The 22,123-nt window shown below is 43.2% G+C and overlaps 1 protein-coding gene and 2 non-coding genes across 7 annotated transcripts; all 3 read right to left on the minus strand.

Annotated features, from left to right (window-relative positions):
* Window positions 1-578: 578 nt before the first annotated feature.
* Window positions 579-18,640, minus strand: Kansl2 (KAT8 regulatory NSL complex subunit 2). Of its 5 annotated transcripts, none has more exons than XM_041642640.1 (10): window positions 18,590-18,640; window positions 17,851-18,109; window positions 15,397-15,575; window positions 14,964-15,078; window positions 11,616-11,779; window positions 11,226-11,392; window positions 10,777-10,873; window positions 8,165-8,418; window positions 3,911-4,018; window positions 579-2,582 (listed from the first exon to the last, which is right to left on the minus strand). In XM_041642640.1, exons 2-10 carry the CDS (start codon window positions 18,099-18,101, stop codon window positions 2,451-2,453), a joined length of 1,467 nt encoding a protein of 488 aa, XP_041498574.1. In that variant the 5' UTR covers window positions 18,102-18,109; window positions 18,590-18,640; the 3' UTR covers window positions 579-2,450. The 5 variants fall into 5 exon arrangements, with proteins under 5 accessions (XP_041498574.1, XP_041498576.1, XP_041498573.1 ...); XM_041642642.1 differs by having other exon boundaries at window positions 8,267-8,418; window positions 18,525-18,621; XM_041642639.1 differs by having other exon boundaries at window positions 18,525-18,621.
* LOC121441528 lies at window positions 2,769-2,905 on the minus strand. Its single transcript, XR_005973468.1, has one exon. It is a non-coding gene; the product is annotated as a small nucleolar RNA SNORA2/SNORA34 family (small nucleolar RNA).
* On the minus strand, window positions 10,577-10,713 carry LOC121441527. The gene has a single exon (XR_005973467.1). It is a non-coding gene; the product is annotated as a small nucleolar RNA SNORA2/SNORA34 family (small nucleolar RNA).
* Window positions 18,641-22,123: the final 3,483 nt, after the last annotated feature.

The following is a 22,123-nucleotide window of genomic DNA, read 5'->3' on the forward strand; positions in this document are numbered from 1 at the left end:
TGCAGACATTCTGGGTGCTTCTAAACATAATTTGTATGGCACTGAAGCAGGCTTTTTAAAAGGTTTGTGCTGGACAGTTGTGACAGCAGCACTCTGGTGGAAGGCAGATGTAAGCAAACCTCTGAGTTCAAAACCAGCCTGGTGTAGAGTTCCAGTTCAGGGCTACGGAGAAACCCTGTCAGAAAGACACGTGATCAAAGTGCTTCCCTTCGGTCTGTTGTTGAACTACAGGTTTTCAGGTCTCTCCTGGGCTTCTACGAGTGACGCCCACTCCTTTACAGTACATCATTTAGCTTAGCTTCTGTTCCTTTAGCCTCCCACTCTGCCTTTCCATCTTCCCCTTACTTTCACTTCTCATTTCTGCCACGTTTCCTAGCTTAGGCTGACTTCCCAACCTTAGAGGTTGGCTGGAACTCAGCACTAATAGCTGAGCGCAGTCTCCCTAGCTCCCTCTTGTGGTCAGTATTAGCCACTGCAGTCATGGTGCATTCCTGGGGGTGGGGAAAATGACCAGACTGGATGGGACATGGTAGGTAGGACACCAATGACACACCCAAGAAATTATTCCACCCAAGTAGTTCAGTAAACTGTTGGAGTTTATTGGTTTGCTTACAGAAGCATGGTACATCACTGAAAAAGTTCACCCCAACATTGTGACAACTCAGGCAGATGTCGCATGGCTGGAGCTCCCTACACAGCCTGCTGAGAGCTGGTTTACAGAAAGTAATTACTGCTTATATATCTTTGGGAAGACTTAAGAACCTTGTAGGCTTTAGGAACTTGCTAAGATCTATATATAAGTTTCATTGACTTCCTGATTCTTTGGGCAGCTAAGAGGATACTAATAAAGGAATGATAGTGAAGTCCAATACAGCACAAAAGGACCTCAGCAATGTTGGCTACAGTGACATGAATAGGCACCGCCATCCCACCCAGCCCTCCAACCTTGTCACAATCCTGCAGCGTTAGTGTGGGGCCTGTCTCCCCAGCACTGATGGTCTTGGTGGGGTGGATCACAGCTTGGCCTGGCTCAGGTTCAACAGATGCACACTGGCCTTTCATCACTGCTGTTTGGCCCAGCTCCCTTCTGACAGTCCCTGGCCCAGTACTATGGACTTTCCATTGGCCAAACCTGATGTGGCTGTTTGAATGAAAAATGTCCACCAGTCTCTGGCATTTGGACACTTGATGGCAATTTTTGGAGTCTTAGGTGATGCAGACTTGCTGCAAAAAGTTGGGCTTTGAGATTAAAAGCCTTCAGTTTGCTGTTTCATGCTTGTAGTTAAGGCTATGAGCTCTCAGCTTCCTGTCGTCATGCCATGCCTTCTTATCCCTTCTGGAACCATAAACCTTAGTCAGAACCAACAAGAAAGTAACTGAAATACTTGAAAGCAGGCTGGGCTGGCCAATGACCTTCACCTTAGCACACCTTCATGCAGGGAGAAAGTACAGCTCATACAGTAATGGGATAAGGGCCACCCCAGAGTATAATCGTCCTCACGGTTTAATTACTTATGTTTTCTGTGTCCAGGCTTCAGAAGCGTCTGTCAAACGTTTCCCTAAAACCAGCCTGACACAAACCTCACCATATATTACCCCCTTTGTAGACCATTCTTTCATCTCCTCTGTGGGGTTCAACCAAGACCCTAAAGCACTATACAGTCTTGACCCCACCACTGAACTAATCCTCCAGTGAACACAATTCCATCTGTCACTTCTCTCACGCGGTTTCTCCAGTAATGCCCGTCTGGGGATAGAAATATTATGTACCTTTCCCATCAGACAGCACTGAAGTCCCAGGAAATAATACAGAGACTCAAATACAAAACAAAAACAAAAACTCCACAAATTCAATTCACACTACTTTACATTTCCATAACATTTTACCATTTAATAGAAACTATATACAACAATTTTGCTGTAATTTACACGAGGGAATCCACCAGACATTTACATAAGTTAAAGGCAAGGACAATTAAGGAGAGCCCAGATATGTGAGGTGAGCTGCTTCAGTCACTAGGAACAGGGTTTCTACTGCCCAGCTATGTGGAACCGAGGAAAGGGTTGATCACAGGTCTTTAGATACAGACGGACAGACATGAACGGCCAGCACCTCAGGACCATAGCCCCTGCTTAGATGGATTTCATCCATGGCTTAGGAAATCATATCGCCAAAACGTCTCTTTCCCAGGCATAGTCTCCAATATTCATTCCATCCCAAAGGCAGGGACTACCACACCCTCTTCCTTGCAAAGAATCCTGTAACTTTTAAATACGAAAGATGCATTCCTCACAAATTTGGCTCATGTTGGCTTTTAGCACTGTATAGGCCCGAGGAAACACCATGCAGTCTGGGTTGCCCTGTTCAGTGAGAGATGACCGGAGATAAACTTGTTTGAAGAATGAGAAGTTCAGATCCACCAAAGTCAAGCAATTCTCAGAATCAACTATCAACTGATAGAAGTGGGCTCTGGTTTTCCATTTGCAGTAGCCAATCCACGCTGAGGGAATGATGCACAGGCTTTCTCTAAATTTCGAGGTCCCTGGGATCTGGACCCGTCTCCAGACACCTGCATCTGGCCCTAATAAATAGAAGTTCTTTGGTTAGAGACTTATCCAATGGTTCTGAAACATAACCCTGATTTATCAATGCCCATTTACAGTAGCTACAAGAAAAAGAAGTAACAACGTGGCTGCTCTCCCCAATACTCTGATGTCCCTGAGAATCAGAAAAGTCTGTACTGAAGCTGTCAAAGGACGGAACAGAGGGTTGTTTCTTCCAAATGAGAAAGTCATTCTCTACTGAGGTTCCAGAAGAGCTGATAACTCACAAGAAGATAGTTCTTTAGGCCTCTGCTTGAAACCAACAGCTACAGTATAACTGCTAGTCTTCAGTTAGAGCCATTAGCAACCTCCCTCAGTCTATTTTTTTCTTTTTTTTTTTTTGGTTTTTTGAGACAGGGTTTCTTTGTAGCTTTGGTTCCTGTCCTGGAACTCACTTTGTAGACCAGACTGGTCTCGAACTCACAGAGATCCGCCTGTCTCTGCCTCCCGAGTGCTGGGATTAAAGGCGTGTGCCACCACACCACCTGGTCCCCTCAGTCTATTCTTAAGAACAATTAGAACGATGAACTCTGCCTTAGAAGGGACAATTTACCCAGCATCCTCCACTCAGATAAATGTATGCCCTACTCTTGAGGATTGGCAACCATCAGAAGTTCTACAGCTCATTTGGAAAATTAGTGTAAGATGGGTATTCAAAGAGAGAAAAAGTTGTTTCATGTTTTGTTTTTGTCAGTGCTGCACATTAAACCCAGGACTTCATACCTTAACTGTAAGCATAAGGTCTATGCTGGCTGGTTCTATGTCAATTTAACAGTCTGGATCATTTTGGAACCTCAACTAAGAAAATGGGCCCTCCACACTGATCTATCAACACTACTGTAGTGTATTTTCTTGATTGATGTGGGAGGGCCAAGCTCATTATGAGCAGTGCCACTCCTGAAGTCCTAGATGGTGTAAGAAAACTGGCTGAGTAAGCCAGCAGTGTTTCTCCATGGCCTCTACATCAGTTCCTGCTTCCAGGTTCCTGCTCTGATTTCTCCCAGATGAATTGTTACTTGAAGCATAAGATGAAATAAATCCCTTTCTCCCCAAGTTGCTTTTAATCATGCTGCTTATCACAATAGAAACCCAAGAACAATATCTATTGGTGAACTATATTTCTAGCTTGAAAGGGGTATTTTCATTTTATGGTACCCAGTGAGAAAACCACCATCTTGGGCACTTTTACACTGTTTGGAAATATTCCCTACTTCCTGAACTCATGCCAATCCACAGGGAAAACCTCCGCCTGGCCTGGTCATTATATGAGGGAATCTAGCAAAGATTCAGTTGTCAAGATACCCACCGGGCCTCCAGCAATTTCTTTGACGGAATGATCTTCGAGAGTTAGTGAAGGATCAAAAAGTAAGGGTGAAGGAGGGCACGGCATGCCATCACCCACCACATCCAGGTCCTGGGAAAGAAAGAGGAAAGCCTATCAGCAATATTTACAAAATCAATGAGCTAAAATTGACATAATTTTCAGCAAAGTTCAAAGTAATTCTCAGGTTCCCCTTTCCCCCTTGCTTAGAATGCTAAACCAATCAAACATGAGCCAACAATATTGAAAATTTTCTCTTAGCTGATAATGAAACATAAATCAAGAAGCAGATTCCTAGGAGAAATCATAGAAAGTATAACAGTGACTAACATGAGTAGAGGAAGAGCAGGCTTAACAGGGATACAATCTGTGTGAACCAATAGAAGAATCCAAGGAAAAGATACTAGTAATGACTGCACAACACATGAGTATCAATACCACTGAACTGTAAACTTGAAAGTGATTAAAGTGATAAATTTTATTATACATGTTTTATTATAATAAACACCAACAAAACAAAACAAACCCCCCAGGACAAGCAGATGACTCAATGAGAAGAGGTACTTGCTATAAGTGTGACGAACTAAGTTTGAACCCCAGAATCCACATGGAAAGAGAAAATGGACTCCTACAAAGTTGTGATGTACTTTTACACACGTGTGTAGAGAGATGGAGAATATTTTTAAGAAGATGGCTCAAGGAGTAGTCACTTGCCATCAAGCCTAGTGACTCATATTCAGTCCCCTAGTGCTCCACAGTGGAGGGAAGAACGAATTCAGTGCATACCACAGCATGTAGACATGTATGTGCGCTCACGTGTGCATACCATTGAAAATAAATGTAATAAAAAACATATTCCCTCGGAGGCTAGTTACAGTCAGTCATCATCTAAGCTCCTCACTGAAGTATATGGAAAGAACAATCAGCGACCAGATAAAATAACATGAAATCCGCTGGAAAACATTCACAAAGCAAGCAACTAAGAGAAAAGGAAGGTAGGAAAGAGAAAGAACCACAGAAACTCAAACTTCTCTCAATGGCAAAGACATAGTATTTGGCTAATTCCCTACTCCTAGCATAAGCTTCAGTTCTACCTGAAGTCAGGGTCTCTCACAGCAGAAAGATGATCATCCTGAACTACATGTATTCCCAGTCCTCTCCTCTCCATTTCTACTTTGAGATGGATCTTACTAAGATGACCAGGCTAGCCTTGAACTCACCCTGCAGCTCAGGCAAGACTTGAACTTATGACGCTTCTGCTTCACCTCACAGTAGCTGGGATTACGGGCCTGTGCCACCTGGCCCAGCTAAGCCTCTGAGTTTTAAACTTAACATAGTTCAAGTATTCTGTTTAAAAAAAAAAAAAAAGACATTATATTCTAGACTATACTTTTCCCACATGAATCAGCCATTCCCAGAGATAATGAGAATCAGCAGACCAAAGACATCGTTCTTGGCTCCTATCTGAAACCAACATTGATTTAGTGCCCAAGTCACTATAATGGTTCAAGTACTATGTCAACCTAAGTTCCATGACACTTGACAATAGCACAGTTAATGCTTTTAAGTTACATCTAAGAACTTACAGGTCCCACATTAAAGAACAGATGGGGGAGGGAAAAGAAAAAGGACACTAAGTAAGAAAAGGTAACAGGGAAGCGATTATGAGCAAAGCATGTTACACGCATGTATAAAGAGACCACAAGGAAACCTACCATCTTACACAACTGTTAGGTACTAATAAAAAAAGTCAGTTTTTATTATTAGTGTACTAACCACCAGGAATAAAAATCATAACCTCTTCATAATTAAGGTGGAGAAAACTGTCAAATTATCTATTCCCCTTAAAAGTCTAAAAGTCTGAAAGCTAATGCCAGACACAGAACTTGACTACCATGAAGCAGGAAGCAAAGGCAAGAGGATCTCTGTGCCTGGTCTACTTTAACTAAAATAAACAAAAAGTCAACCATAATTCAACTGGAGGCCGGAGAAATAACTCAGCAGTTAAGAGCACATGCTGCGCTTCCAGAAAACCCAGGTTCAATACTAACACCACATGGAACTCCACACAGAACTATAACTCAAGATCAGATCTGACACAGCTTTTGACCTCTTAGGGCACATACATGCAGGCAAAACACCCATACAAATAAAATAAAGACATATCCTAAAATAAATAAATAAAAAGTTTAAGAGCCACGCATGGGTGTGCATACCTTTAATCCCTGAACTCTGGAGGTAGGTAGAGGCAGGTAGATCTCTGAGAGAATTCAAGACCAGCCTGGGATACATAATGTATTCTTTTAAAATATCTTAAAAGACAGCAGCAATTTAAACACACTGCTCAGTGTAAGGAAAAACACAAAGAAACAGTCACAGTTACTAGTATCCATTACAGATGTACTGGAAATATCTATGCCCTTCACAGAAAGCAGTGTTCTCACAGGACTGAGACTGTGGACACTTTGTTTCCTGCAATCTTTTTTAAAAGCTTGGGACCACTGTTCACAGCTCTTTCCATCCACCTGTACACAACATATACACAAAGTCTATTTGTGAGAACAATTTCCTGCGAATGCCAGAGACTGGTCAAGAGATTCTTGTGTAGGAGTGGACAGGAAAAGCAGCAAGCCCAAGCAGGAAGCCTGCTCTGGGCTCTACTCCATAACTGGAGTCTCCCAGGTCCTCCCTCAGGAAAGGAGGTCTGTACTTGAAAAGTTTCCTCATCGCTAAGTACTTTAACTCACTAGAAACAGAGAGGATGACATATTTTGAGTCTCTAGATCACAATAGAAAAGAAAAAAAAATGTTAAGATTTATTTATAATAAGGACAAGCACTCCAAAGGGCTTCATTTCCTGAGAGTCACATAAGGAGGTGTTTAAATTTCCCCTTAAAATTCGCACTCCAAATTTATGGCTAAGAGGTTCGCAGACTGCACCCTAAACTGCCCAGCTCTGAGAGCAAAACAGGATTGGCATCATCTCTCTCAAAACCATAGAGGGCAATGTAGTGTTCTACAAAACAAAATCCTTCCCAGGAACTTCAGCCCCTGGAAGAGGTGAGCTCAAGGTCTTCTCTCTTGGTAGAGTTTTACATCACACATCAGTTGCCCCATCAATCTTCATTCTAAATCCCTCAGCTCTGTGAACATAAGAAACCATGCAGGCTCAGTGGTTAGGATTATTCATTACTCTTGCAGAGGACCCAGGTTCCATTACCAGCATCCACATGGTGGCTTACAACCTGATTTAACTTCAGTCCCAGGGGATTATAACCTCTTCAGGTTTCTGATGCCAGGCATCCATAGGGTGCACATACATACATGCAGGCAAAACACACATATAAAATAAGTATTTTTTAAAAAGGAAAAAAAAAAATCAAATGCCAGTCTTCTTAGGTCATGGTACAAAGCTGGGCTTAAAGTAGCAAGCAAAAATGATAGAAATATTCAGATCCCGTACAGAACAGCATCAAAAATTAAATTAGAATTCAATCAAGTGAAATCCACACATTGATTAAATTTTGGAATAAAACGTCAATTAAAAATAAACCTTCTTAGCTGGGCAGTGATGGCACACCTCTTTAATCCCAGCACTTGGGAGGCAGAGGCATGTGGACCTCAATGAGTTTGAAGCCAGGCTAGCCTACAAAGCAAGGAAGGAAAGTGAGGTATTGCAACACTCAGGAAGCAGAAGACAGTAGGACCTCTCTGAGTTTGAGGCCAGCCGGGTCTACAAAGCGACAGTCAAAGCTACACAGAGAATCCCTGTCTTGAAAAGCAAAACAAAACAAAAACTGAGTATTAAAGATTATTGTATTTCTTTTTGAGGTGGTAAAAACATCCTCAGATAGTAACAATAGCTGTCTGCATATAAATATCTACAATAATAATAATAAATCTCTGAACTCTTCTTCCAATCACATCCCAAAGTAATAAAGGAGGCCAGGCCCAGGAGGTCTATGCCTCTAATGCCAACACATATGAGACAGAAATAAAAAATCACGAATTCGGGTTCAACTCAGGATACACAATGAAGCCCTGTCTCACAAGAAAAGTCTGGGGAGGAGAAAAGGTAGGACAGAAAGTATATAATAAAGTAACAAACATATTCAACAACATCTGTATCATGTGAAAAGCTTTATCCATCCTCTTGGCTGAAAACCACTAACTATTCTCACCACTAATAAACAGGGCCTTCTTTCAAGGACCAATCAGATTAGAGCTTCTCTAACTTACATCACTGAACTCCAGTGGTAAACTCTCAGTGGGCTGAAGCTCGGCAGCACTCAAGTACAGATCCATGGGGCCGGCTTCCAGATCGTCTGGCACAGACAGTACCTGCTCGGGCTTATACATCTGAGGAGGCAACTGGAAATGCAGTGGACAGCAGGGATCCTCAGAGAGGCTTACAGGAACTGGTTTGTTGCAGGGTACCTCCTCAGATCCCTGGCAGCATTTGAAGAGAACCTGATTTGTATCCTGGCAAATATCTGCAGAAACAGTTAAGAAAACAGACCCAACCAATCGGAGGCACACAGTACAGGCGCACGCGCCAGGCCAAACACACACATATACACCCCACTACTCAGAGAACGACTACGCTTTTATAGAAACCCAAATGCAATGAGTAATTTTTAGTTCTTCAAATTACTGTTATTTTGCAGCACATAATTTTAGCCCTACCAATAATTTATAACTCATCTTCAATCTCTTTTCCAGGATTCTGGTCAGTTATACGAGCGACACTACATGCTAAGAGGCAATAATAACGCCAAGGAACATACACTGACAGAGAAAACCCATATTGTAACAAAGAAAAACAGAACATTGTTCCTAATAGCATGACACATTCACTTGGAACCGAAGAATTCACTATGTACCTCTTCATCTTCCCACCGTTACCTCTGAAGTGCTGGGGTCACAGGTATGAGCCACTATGACTGATTCTTAAAAAAAACTTTTAAGGTAAATTTTTTTTTTTTAAATAGAAGCATTTTCTTTTTTTTTTTTAAATATTTATTTATTTATTATGTATACAATATTCTATCTGTGGTGCAGGCCAGAGGAGGGCACTAGACCTCATTACAGATGGTTGTGAGCCACCATGTAGTTGCTGGGAATTGAACTCAGGACGTTTGGAAGAGCAGGCAATGCTCTTAACCTCTGAGCCATCTCTCCAGCCCTTAAGGTAAATTTTTTAAAAAGTTGTTTATTGGGGGCTGGAGAGATGGCTCAGAGGTTAAGAGCATTGCCTGCTCTTCCAAAGGTTCTGAGTTCAATTCCCAGCAACCACATGGTGGCTCACAACCATCTGTAATGAGGTCTGGTGCCCTCTTCTGGCCTGCAGACATACACACAGACAGAATATTGTATACATAATAAATAAACATTTAAAAAAAAGTTGTTTATTTGTTGACACAGGGTCTCTTTACAAAGCCCTGGCACTCACTAGACCAGTCTGGCCTCAAACTTTGCTAGCCTCTGATTCCTGAGTGCTGGGATTAAAGGTATGCACCACCATAACCAGCTAAAAGGTTCTGTTTTTGTTGTTTGTTTTAATTAGCTTACACAGCAATAGGCTTCCTTAAGTATTTTGACAGCCATTTCAGTTGATTCTCATCCATTAACCCTTCTCATTCCAGCACTCTCCCCACTTTACTATCCCATGTGTTCTATTGGCTCTAATACCCTCCTTTGAAGGCCCTTAAACCACCACCTCATACATCACGGGCACTTCGCAGTTTCCTGGCCTTCACCTAGCCCAGTTATGGTTTATGCATTCATCTTTAGAGCCCAATACTTTACATAAACATTTATATACTAAGAGCAGTAACTCTAAACAACATGCGGTATCTAGTATACAACTGTAATCCCAGTACTAAGCCATTCAGACATTATTGTAAATTTTCCTTCCTATCAAAACAACTAAGAGAAGGTTCTATTCTCCATTTCTCTCTCTCCAGACAGGACACAAGTTTCACAGCCCACCAGCAAATGTAGTTCTACACCAAAAAGCAAACTGTATAACAGTGTATATTTGCAAATTAGAAAGAATGGGGGAAATAATCCATTTTTTTTTTTTAAGTTTCTAATTTGAGTAAATTAAAAACATACAAGTGGAGCTGGAGAGATGGTCAGAGGTTAAGAGCACTGGCTGCTCTTCCAAAAGTCCTGAGTTCAATTCCCAGCAACCACATAGTGGCTCACAACCATCTGTAATGAGGTCTGGTGCCCTCTTCTGGCCTGCAGGCACATATGCAGACAGACACTGTAAACATAATAAATAAATACAATCTTTAAAAACATACATCAGGGCACTAACCACACAAAAGGACATCATCGCACAGAAGTTCACAGTACAGAACAATGTTCTGGGCAGAAAACCCACAGCAATCTTTCTTCTTGGTAATAGATTTAACATATATATAACTTAAAAGAACAAAAGCTAAATCAATAATGAAGGAGTACAGAAAAATCTTGGAATGTCACCAAGACCAGCAGCTACCCACATCTGTCACCAAGGACCCAGTCCTTTCTTCAGCTCCCCTCTCCCCCACTTCACCCACCCCAGTGAGGGTTTTGCTGTGACCCAGGGCCTCTGTAGCTAGTGAAGCACTACAGCTACAGAGCTGGGTGTCACATCCAGCCAGATGTTTCTTTCTAATGAATTGACCATAACATTTTAAAATTTCTGAAATGGCCAACAGACCATAGAAAGACATTTATTTAGGCACCTGCTTGAAACCAACAGCTTCAGCAAACTAATGGCCTTGATTCAGGGCCAAAGTAAACAAAATCTTCAATTAAACTAGAAAATCAGAACCTAAGCAGGCGGTTTTAAAAGATACGGGTAAGGCAGTGTCTGGTCATTGGAAGAGACTGATTCGAGCAACGGACATCATCCACAAAGGCTAAGCACCTCTGACTGGAACGAGTGGTATGAGCCTAAAATCGAGAGAAGAAAAACAAATAAACCCACACAAGAAGCACATAACTATAACATTATTCAGTTATAAAAGCAAAGTCAATTCACGTTTAACAAACCTGTTCACCAATATTTTGTTGTGGTGGGTTTTTTGTTTGTTTTTGTTTTTCGAGACAGGGTTTCCCCCTGTAGCTCTGGCTGTCCTGGAACTCACTCTGCAGACCAGGTTGGCCTCAAACTTTGCCTCCCTCTACCTCCCGAGTGCTGGGACTAAAGGTGTGCGTCACCACTGCCTGACTTGGACATAGTGTGCTCATGATGATTCTATCAATAAAGAGAATATGCACACCCAGAGATATATAAGCAAATTACCTGTTGAGCAGCCCCATCTGTGGCCAGCATTCTGCGTTCCTTCAGCTGCCTATGTAGTAAGGCTTCTACTCCATAGCGTTGACGATATCGCCTAAGACATTTTAGTCGCTTTAAATTCTCTCTTTCTTTGGCTAAAAGTCCCTCTGGGCCAGTCAGGAGACTACTACCTAGAGAACCACAGAAATCAAAATTTTCAAACAGGATGTCAATCTATCTGGTCTTGAACTCACAGCAAACTCCCTACCCTGCTTCTCAAGTACTGGGATACTTACTATACACCCTCATCACTAAAACAAGTCAAAGTGTAACTTGTAACCAAGGATCCATTTCCAAATCTAAGCAAACAAGGACTCACTACACGACAGGCAGATTCAGCTACATCAAACTTGCCTAAAGCTTCATGCTCCACTTTTCGGTTGTGTAAGTAACGGCGCTTCTTCTCTTTGAGTAGGTGTTGTAGTCGTTTAAACTGATCAATGTACAAAGACTGCAATCGAATTAGCTTCTCTCTCATAATAAGAGCCACTTCTTCAGCTGTGTAGACACCAGCATGTCTGGAATAAAAGAATAAATTCAGCGAAACATTAAAGAAGCAGCAATAATAATGAATGACAAGCATGGTGATGCCTGCCTAAAAGCCCGGCACTTAGGTGGAGACACAAGAATCAGTTCAAAGCCTGCCTTGACCAAGCAGCAAATTCAAGGTCAACCTAGATATGAAACCCTATCTCAAAACAAAACAATAAAAATCTAAAAATAGACTCAATTTGTATTTGTTTTTGATAAAGACAATGCTAACTGACACACCTTAGTAAATAGGAATATTTTTTATTTAGTTATGCATGCAAGTATAAGGGAGGCCCTTAGTTCCATCTTCAGCACCAACAAAAGGTCCCAACAATCCAGTGCCCTCCCCCGTGTGCACGTGAGTGCTGATGAAGCTGTCAGGTGCCAGGGGCTGAAGTCAGAGGGACTCCTGAGTGTCCGCATGGGCGCTGGGACCTGAACAATTCTTTTTGGTTTTTTTTTTTGTTTTTTTTGGTTTTTCGAGACAGGGTTTCTCTGTGGTTTTGGAGCCTGTCCTGGAACTAGCTCTTGTAGACCAGGCTGGTCTCGAACTCACAGAGATCCGCCTGCCTCTGCCTCCCGAGTGCTGGGATTAAAGGCGTGCGCCACCACGGCCCGGCTCTTTTTGTTTTTTAATTTATTATATTTAAAAAAAAATACCAATCCAAGTTCCTACTCCTTCTCCCCCCTCCCATTCCCTCCACACACTCTCCCACCCCACCCCCTCACCATCCTCAGAGAGGGTAAGGCACATTGCCTTGTGGAAGGTCCAAGGCCCTCCCTACTACATCTAGGCTGAGCAAGGTATCCATCCAAAGAGAATAGGATCCCCAAAAGCCAGTACATGCAGTAGGGATAAATCCTGATGCCACGGACTCAGTCTGCCCCAGCCATACAACTGTCAACCACATTCAGAGGGACTAGTTTGGTCCTAAGCTTGTTCCTTCCCAGTCCAGCTAGAGTTGGTGAGCTCCCATTAGCTCAGGCAAACTTGAACAGATTCTTTGTAAAGAGACTCAATGGAGGGAGGTCTCTCCACAAAAGGATACCAAAATGTTATCTCACAAAACAGAACTAGAGGGGAGATGTCTCATTACTTACATATTTAAAATAAAGATGTGAAACATCAAAATTTTACTAACTAATCTACGTTCTACTTTTACACAGTAATTTAACAGAGACCCTCTGGTCAGAACAAATTAGTATTTTAATTATAAATATAACAGGGACAGAAGATGGCCCAGTGGTTGAAAGCAGAGGCCCTCAGGCTGATTTCCAGCACTCAGAGCTCATAATTCTTATGAGTTCAGAGGATCCAGCACCCTTTCTGGGCCATGTGCAGACACAAAAACATCAAATGACTCCATGACTTCTAATTTTCCTTTAAATACCATCTTATACTGAGACTTTCTTGCCTTCAAAGACTAAGCATGGTCCAGGGGAAACAGCTCGAAGGTCAAGTTCTGGTAAAATGCATGTATATGTAACGCAAAGCCCAAAATCTAGGAAGACTGCACACCAATGTATAATTTGGCTGCCAGACACAAACCTCAAAGGTAGCCGAGAGATTAATATAATGACAGCCTCCTGTTTCTGAGTTAAATAATTAAAAACTGAAAGATTAACTATTAATTAAAAAAAAAAAATTAGCCAGGCCAGGCAGTGGTAGCACACGCCTTTAATCCCAGCACTCGCGAGGCAGAGGCAGGAAAATCCCTGTAAAGTCAAGGCCAGCCTGGTCTACAAAGTGAGTTCTAATTCAGCCACAGATACAAAGAGAAGCCCTGTCCTGAAAGAAAAAAAATAAATTAGCCAGACATAGTGGATCTTGTAATCCCAGGCAGGAAGAACTCTATGAGTTAGAGAGCTACCATGAGTTCCAGGACAGTCATGGCTATGCAGAAAAACCCTATCTTGAGGAGAAAAAATCATTTAATTAAAAATTTCATTTTAAAGCTGGGCAGTGGTAACGCACTCCCAGCACTCAGGAGGCAGAAGCAGGTAGATCTCAGTGAGTTCGAGGTCAGCCTGGTCTACAAAGCAAGTTGCAGGAGCTTTAAAAATGAAATTGTTAGCCGGGCGGTGGTGGCGCACGCCTTTAATCCCAGCACTCGGGAGGCAGAGGCAGGCTGATCTCTGTGAGTTCGAGACCAGCCTGGTCTACAAGAGCTAGTTCCAGGACAGGCTCCAAAACCACAGAGAAACCCTGTCTTCAAAAACCAAAAAAAAAAAAAAAAAAAAGAAATTGTTAAGATTGTTTTACAAAGCAATTTAATGGTTACTCTAAAGAAAAATCCCATCTATAACTATAGTGAGAAAAAAGTTACAATTACTGCAGTGCATTTAGTGTAATCATTAACAATATAAATACCCACCCAGCAACTGTGCCATATTGCTTTAAACCCAGTACCAGGGAGGTAGCAGCAGGCGGATCTGAGTTCCAAGCCACTCTGGTCTACAGAGTGAGTTCCAGGGCAGTCAGGGCTACTCAGAAAAACACTGTCTCAAAAACCAATACATATATATGCACTCTTCTGTAATAAGTAAAGATAAACACTGTCTAATAGCTAAGATGATTCAAAAACTAGTACTAGAAGAAACAAAAACTGAGCCAGTCAGACATACATAATGAGACTGTGCTCAAAAAAAAAAAAAATCAGAGATCTGAAGTGGCAATGTTTTGATATTTCTATTTCTGCAACTCTCAAAGATAACCAGGGGCTGCAGCAAATCTTAAAATGTACATTTTGGGTTTCTACATCAGTTTTCCTTTCATTAGACATGAAACCAAATAAACTACTCAACACTGTTATTTCCCATTTAAAAAGTCAGAACGATAGAATTTTGCAGCAAGTGCCCGAGTATAATTAGCTCATTATTTCTGAGATTTAGGACAAGTACCTATTTAAATCCATTTTCTCTTCTCTAGCCAGTCAGTGCTTTTCCTCCCATTCCTGTCAAAAAATCTCCTTTCTTCCCTACAGCATCTCATGGGAATAACTTTAGTTACAAGACTTCCACAAAGAATCAAGAGATCTTGCCTTGGAGCAAGATGGTGTTGAAGCACAACACTTAAATCCACCTATATGTATTATTAACCACATGCCACACTACATTTTACATTCTAACTCCATAAAATATGTAAAAGTCTTATGTGGAGTTACAACTTACTTTAGGGGATCTTCTTGATCACTGTCTATGCTATCAGCTTCACTGTCAGGGTCACCTCTCCATGTCTGATCCACAGTAATGGGTTCCTGATCCCCATCACTCCAGCTGTCTTCATCTGAGGCAAGGAAGGGAGAGCAGCCATTAAGACTTCCCACCTCTGTAACTCCACACAGGAAGCTACATTACTTAAGAGATCAACTTAAAACCTTAAAATTCAAATGTTTAAGTTCTTAAGAATAACAGAAGGAAAGGTCACCAGATCAGGAGAGTGCATCTAAACAAACTCTAAACGCAGAACAACTAACAACAACAACAGCAACCCTGAAGCCTCCGAATCCCAAGGAGAACCGCAAATACACAAAGCATTGCACTAAGCCACGTTCATTCTTTAGCACCTTCTACCGCACTCAGGAGAGAAGACTTACATCCTTACCCAGTATTCGGCTGGCTTCGCTTCGACTGCTCTCTGGGGTCTGAGAGCCCAGCTCTGTTTTTGCGTATGAGCTCAACTGGCACAAGAGGGTTTCACCCATAGGGCCTGGATTATTCTTCTTCATTTGAGCATGAAGTGCTAGAGCATTCCTTCGAGCATGTTCAGCACAGAAAGACACCCTAAGGAAGCAAAACATTAACATTTAATAAGCTCTCTCTTGAAAGGAGTCAGCAATATTGTCACCAATTAATTTTTTTCTCTTTAGGAAATTTAAAATTATTATATTCATGCCTTGAAAAACCAGTGTGAGCCGGGTGATGGTGGCACGCGCCTTTAATCCCAGCAGGCAGAGGCAGATGGATTTCGGTGAGTTCGAGTCCAGCCTGGTCTATAAGAGCTAGTTCCAGGACAGGTTCCAAAGGTACAGAGAAACCCTGCCTCAAAAAATGAAAGAAAGAGAGAGAGTATAGACAGATAGAGAGATAGAGAGAGGCAGAAAACCAGTGTGAAAGGAAAGTCAGGGGTGGTGGCACTGCCTTTAATCCCAGCACTCAGAAGGCAGAAGTGTATCTCCAAGTTCAACCTGGTCTAGAGTGAGTTAAAAGATGGAGCTACAGAATGAGACGCTGTCTCAAAAGAAACACAAATCTGAATCCGAAATTTAACAGCCCCCAAGTCAACCTACTTAGAATTTTGTTTTTGTTTTGTGTGGTACATGTGTTGCTTAAAGTCAAATCCAGAGCTCCATACATGGAAGGTCTCTAACACCAAGCTACTTCCCAAGCCCACACTAGTTGTTATTAAAGAGAAAGCCAAGTAGCTTAACCAGTGTTCTAGTCAGACAAAACATTCTAACCATAAAACATTAACAATATCTCATGGAAAATCAGAGACACTTTTAGTTTTCAAAACTAAGTCTGGAAACACATTTTACTATCAATCCACTTTAGATGATGGTTCAATTTTAAAACTTTTCGAAAGATGTATACAAATTACCTAGTAAAGTCATATTCCTGCACAGGTAAAGCACATATATGATAAAAGCTCTAAGTCCCTTCCAGAGCACACACTATACACTGTTCCTACCATTTAACAAGGAACAAGGCTGGGCAGGTGAGCCAGCACTCCAGCATTAAGAATTAACTTGCGAGCCAATTCAATGACTCAGCAAACAAAAGCACCCACGTCACAGCCTGACCACCTGAGTCCCATCCCCAACCCCTTGGTGGAAGGAGAACCAACTCAAGAAGCCGTCCTCTAACCACATGTGTGGTAGCCCATGTGCACATAATAAATGTTTAAAAATAAAAAACTTAAGGTTGAGTATGGCTGTGCAGACAGTAATCTCTGAGGCAGAAGAATTAGGAGTCCATAATTAGTCTGGACCACAGTTTAAAAAAAAAATCACTTAATTTTACAAGTAAGCAATTACCCCTGCCTCAGGTGTTCTTCCAGTTCTCACCATGGGGGAGGGTTTTTCGAGACAGGGTTTCTCTGTGTACCCCTGACTATACTGGAACTCAAGAGATCCTTGCCCCTGCCTCCCAATGCCGGGATTAAAAGCGTGCGCCACCATCAGTTCTGATGGTTTTAATATTTTGATTCCCTCCCAAAGAATATATCCTTGATCCTCCAGATATAACGAAGCTTACACACTATGATCCTCCAGATATGCCGAAGCCTACACACTATGATCCTCTTTCACTTCCCAATAGAAGGAACAAGCGTGGTGGTGCACCCACGACTCAAGAGACAGCCTGGTGTAGTGAATTCCAGGGCAACCAGAGCTAGAAACATTGGCCTTGTCCCAAAAAAAAAAAAACAAACAAACAAACACCCACACCTCGAAGGCCAAAAGGTTGCCAAGACGGGGCTGAAGAGGAGGCTCAGTGTTAAGAGCAAAGGCAGCTGCTCTCACTAGAGGATCCCCGGGTTTGAGTCCCAACAACCATCTATAATTTCAGTTCAAGGGGATCCAATGCCTTCTTCTAGCCTCTGCTGGCGTCAACCATGAACTTAGTACACAAACATTAACACGCAGGCAAAATACCCATACACATAATTTTTTAAAAAACATTGTATAAGGGTTGCAAAAGTGTTTCAAACCAGCTTGGTCCACACTGAGTTCCAGGCATAGAATGAGACCGTCTCAGAAAAATGCAAAACGACAAAGGGGCCGGCCCGGTGGCTCTGCGGGTCAAGCTTAACGACCCACGAGGTAGAAGAACGGACTCCAGCATATGGTCCACACGTGCGTGACACGAGAACGCGCCGCCCCCACCCACAACACACTACCAACTGGAAATAAATGTTTTCAAATGAAATAAGAATAAAAAGCTAAGGGCAGGAGGTTTGGGTGTTGCAATAGGCTCGGCGACACGTGTGCTTTGCGCGCACGAGCCTCAGCACGCATCCACACACCACCCACCCACACACACAGGGATCTACACATACCCATCTTTCTTCTCGGGCTTTGGGGCAGCACTGGGACACCGTTTTCCATTCTTCGTCGATATGTAACTACACTGTTTGAAGGGTGCATTCTTGTCTTCAAGAATATGCTTAATGCAGAACTCCTGCCCCTCCAGACGCGGTTGAGAGCATGGGCGGTGAGTAAATGAACAAGAAAGGGGCTCCTGCGATCTGGGCACTGGGGTGATCCTCCCCCGATTCGTTGGCAAGACGTGAATCCGAATCCTGTTCATACCAAAACCTGCAGGGGTGTGGGAGGCACACAAAAGATCGAAATGGCCTTAACCTTGCCTAAAGTCCTTGCCTGCGTTCTTCCGCGGGTCGGTTGGCAGGGCGAGGGTCGCGCCCTCCCTTTCGTGCCGCCGCCCTCAGGGCTGCTGGGGCTAAGTCAGCCACTCACCTCCCCGCCGCCCCGGCCCGACCACGTTGGCCGAATCCCCACAGCAGCAGACCGGAAGCGCGGTGCCCCGCCCCCACGCCCCGGCACACCGCCTTTGTCCCGGCCGCCCCGGAGCTCACAAGCCCCGGCCCGCAGAGCCTAGTCCTGCAAGCGCCATCTTGTCGTACGGCTCCCGACACCAGAGAACCCCCGGTTCCCGACAGCCTAGCAATCAAGAGTGACCCCGACGCTGAAAGAGACGAAGTCCCGCGCTGACCTGACAGAAAGGACGACCGGCAACCTAACAGCAAAGGTGAAGCGCCAGCCGCGGCGCCATCTTACCTCCCCGCCGCGCTACGCCGCGCAGCTCACCCTCTGGCCGCTCTGGCCGCTCGGAACACGGCCGCGCGGCCCCTAAACGCTGATTGGTCGCTGCTCTGCCGGTGATGTGCTGCTATTGGTCAAAGGCAACATATCAGCCGGAGGGAGGCGGGGCAGTGAGAAACTGCGCGACGGGAATGGTTGAGGTGAACTGTCTGTCAGAAACTCGGCCCGTGATTGGGCCATCGGAAAGGCGGGCCGCAGCCAGTTTCCAGGTCCGGATATTTTCCCGTCTCAGTGTGGTTCGCCTTCTGACGGCCATGGGCTCCACCCCTCTTAGACAGCTACTTTGTTACCTTTCCTACACAGCAGGTAAAAAATTGGACAAGGCTGACCTGTTTATACATGAAAAGGCTTTATTAGTTTTCTATTGTGGAGTTGATCGTAAAGAGAGAATCTACGAACAAATGTAGAAATAGCAAAAAGAAATAATAACAGTGCTATGGTAAGCAAATGGACAAGGGGAAAGAGAAAAACAATAGACTTCTAATTACGAAAAAATTCTAAATCCAAAGCGGGCCAAAAATGTAATACATAGAATCGCTTCCTTCTAAATAAGTATATTGAGGAAGCAGATACCAAACAGTCAGATACTGCCAGATTCTGCTGTTTCTGTGTGTTTGCAAGTGTGCCTGTGAAGGCCAGAAGATGGTTGATGTCCTCTTCTATCCCGCTCTACCTTACTCTCTCCTGGCAGGTGGTGGCACGGGTCTTTAATCCCAGCACCGGGGGACCAACCATCTACAAAGTGAGTTCCTGGACCGCTAGGGCTATACAGAGAAACCCCATCTCAAAAGAAAAAAAAAAAAAAAGGTAGAGGCCACCAGGTATGGTAGCATACACCTGTAATCTAAGATCTGAGGACTCTGGAGATAGAGACCGGGTCTGATAACCCGGAGCTCACTTTTTATATATTCATATAGACCAGGCTAGGCTGGCCTTGAACTCAGATCCACCTGCCTCTGCCTCCTGGGTGCTGGGATTAAAAAGCGTGCGCCACCACGACCTGGTGGAGCTATTTTTTAAGAAGTATTATCTCTATTTATTTATTTATTTATTTATTTATTTATTTGGGAATGTAACATGTGTGGAGTTCCGAGAACAATTTGCAAGTCAGTCCTCTCCTACCATGTGGGTTAAGAGAATCAACTGGGCCATCAGGCTTGGCTGCAAGAGCCCTCACCACTGAGCAGTTTTTGTTTTAGTTTGTTGTTGTTCTGACTAGGCTGGTGGCCAAAAATCCTTATGATTCTCTAGTCTCTGCCTCCTCCCCCATGCCCCGCCCCAGCACTGGAGTTGCCGCCTTGTCTGGCCTTTTTCATGAGTGCTGAACACTGGAACTCAACTCACAGCTCGGCACTCTACCCACTGAACCTGCTGCTCAGCTCCCTTTCTAAGTTCTGAGCATTCTGCACACTTTAGCTCTCCTGTACCTCGTTGATCTCCTGTCTGTGGACTGCTGGCCTGGACCCTTCTTTGGACTGTGAAAGTCTACAATTTTGTCATTTTTTTCCCCAGACCATTGTGATTTAACTGGACTTGGTCCTATTGGATGCAAAGTCCTCCATTTGTGTACTCATTTCCGGGTCAACTACTCAAGGACATCACCCCACATCTGTTTTCTGAATCTTCCAAAAGCATATGCATATGCTGTGATTTCTCCTATTCAAAAAGTAACAATGTTTATCTTGCCTCTTCCAGCTACTACCTCTATTGCTGTACCTAAGCCAGGATCTCCTTATCCAGCCCAGTCCAGTCTCAGATTCTCCTGCCCCAGCCTCTTTCATGCTGGGGTGTGTCATTCCCAGCTCCCTTATTCTCTCTTGAATCTTCTCCAGGTAGAATTCTCCCCACAGCAAACTAATATACAAGTTTATATGTAACCTTTCACTTTGTTAATTCAAATGAAGTTTCTAGGCTTCATTTTTAAGACAATTTTGTAAGATCTGCCCACAGACAGTCTCTGTAGTCCAGACTGTCCTGAAATCCATGGCAATCCTCTGGCTCAGCTTCCCAACAGTTGGAATTAGAGACATGAGCTACTGTGTGCAGCAACTTGTGTTTAGACACTCACAGGTGAGCTCACCTTTGTTTGTGAATATGGAAACCAAGTGTCAATTCAATTTCCAGTGTCCTCTTACTATACCTAACTCCACCTCTCCTCCCCGGCACTGGGATTACAGGTGCATCACCACACCCAACTTATGTGAGTGCTGGGATCCAAACTCAGATCCTCACGTTTGCACCCCGAGCACTTTACCACTGAGCCTTCTTAAAACATTTTCTAGATCCCTGTACTCTAGTTCCCTCTTTCCACAGTCGCCCATTCTTGTCATTTGAGTCTCTTGTTCATTATCCTCCCTACACCAAGTTTTGAAAACAATACTTTCCTCTCTCACTATGTCTTATTCCATTCATAAACTGATGGTTCCCAAGTAGGTACCACTACCCTGAACCTTGCTTTGAATGGCACACTCTACATCCATCCGTCCAGTAGACCTCCATGGATGTCTACACTAAATTTCTAACTTAATGCTAAGGCAAATTTCCTGTTTCTGTTTTCATAAACATTAGCTCTATTCTTCCAGTTGGTTAAGTCAAACAGTCATCCTTGACCTCCCTCTGACTTTACAGCAAATCCCACCAACTATCTCAATGACTCATTACAATTCTCATTGCTTCCAGCACTTTTGGAGCCACCTTATCTCTTCTAAGTTGAGTCTGTCCTCTCCTGTCCCCTCCTCTACCCAAAATAAAGAAAATAGACAAAATGACCAGAACCCACAGTTTTTTGTTTTTAAAGAAGTGTCCTTTCTCCATAGGGCTGGAGAGGTGGTTCAGCAGTAAAGAACACTCACTGGATGCTCTTCCAGAGGACCTGGGTTCGATTCCAAGCACCCACAGGATGGCTCGCAGCTGTAGTCACTCTAATTCCAGTGTCAGGGGATATGACACCTCACAGGCATACATGTAGTTAAAACACCAATATACATAAAATAAAAATAATAAATTATTTTTAAAGTGTCTTTTTTTATTGTATTTATTTGGGTGTGGAGACACATGTATGGAGCTTAAAGGGTAACCAGTGGAAGTCATTTTTCTCCTACCATGTGGGTCCCAGGGATTGAGGCTCGGCACTGAGCAGCTCTACCCACTAGGCCATCTCATCAGCTCTCCTTTTAAACTACTGGTAATCCTAAAGTTTGACAAACTTGCTGCAGTTCTTTTCCTCTAAGTGTATAACTGGCGTAGTGCTCATAGTTTCTCTACATTATCAATTTAACTTTTCTTCTTCAAAATGTAATTCTACCAGGTGTGGCAGAACATGCCAGTAATTGATCTCAGCACTCAAGACCTTGGGTGTAGCAAGAAGATGCCATTTGAAGCCAGCTGAGCTACACAATGAAACTGTCTTGAGCAAAACATACTGTCTGCCAAAAACATCATTGTGGATTTTCAAAGATGCAAGCTACAGTTATAAATTATATCTTGGTG

Source organism: Microtus oregoni, unplaced genomic scaffold (assembly GCF_018167655.1).
Source record: "Microtus oregoni isolate MIOR12 unplaced genomic scaffold, Mior012 000077F_ref0000221, whole genome shotgun sequence".
Lineage (NCBI taxonomy): Eukaryota > Metazoa > Chordata > Mammalia > Rodentia > Cricetidae > Microtus > Microtus oregoni.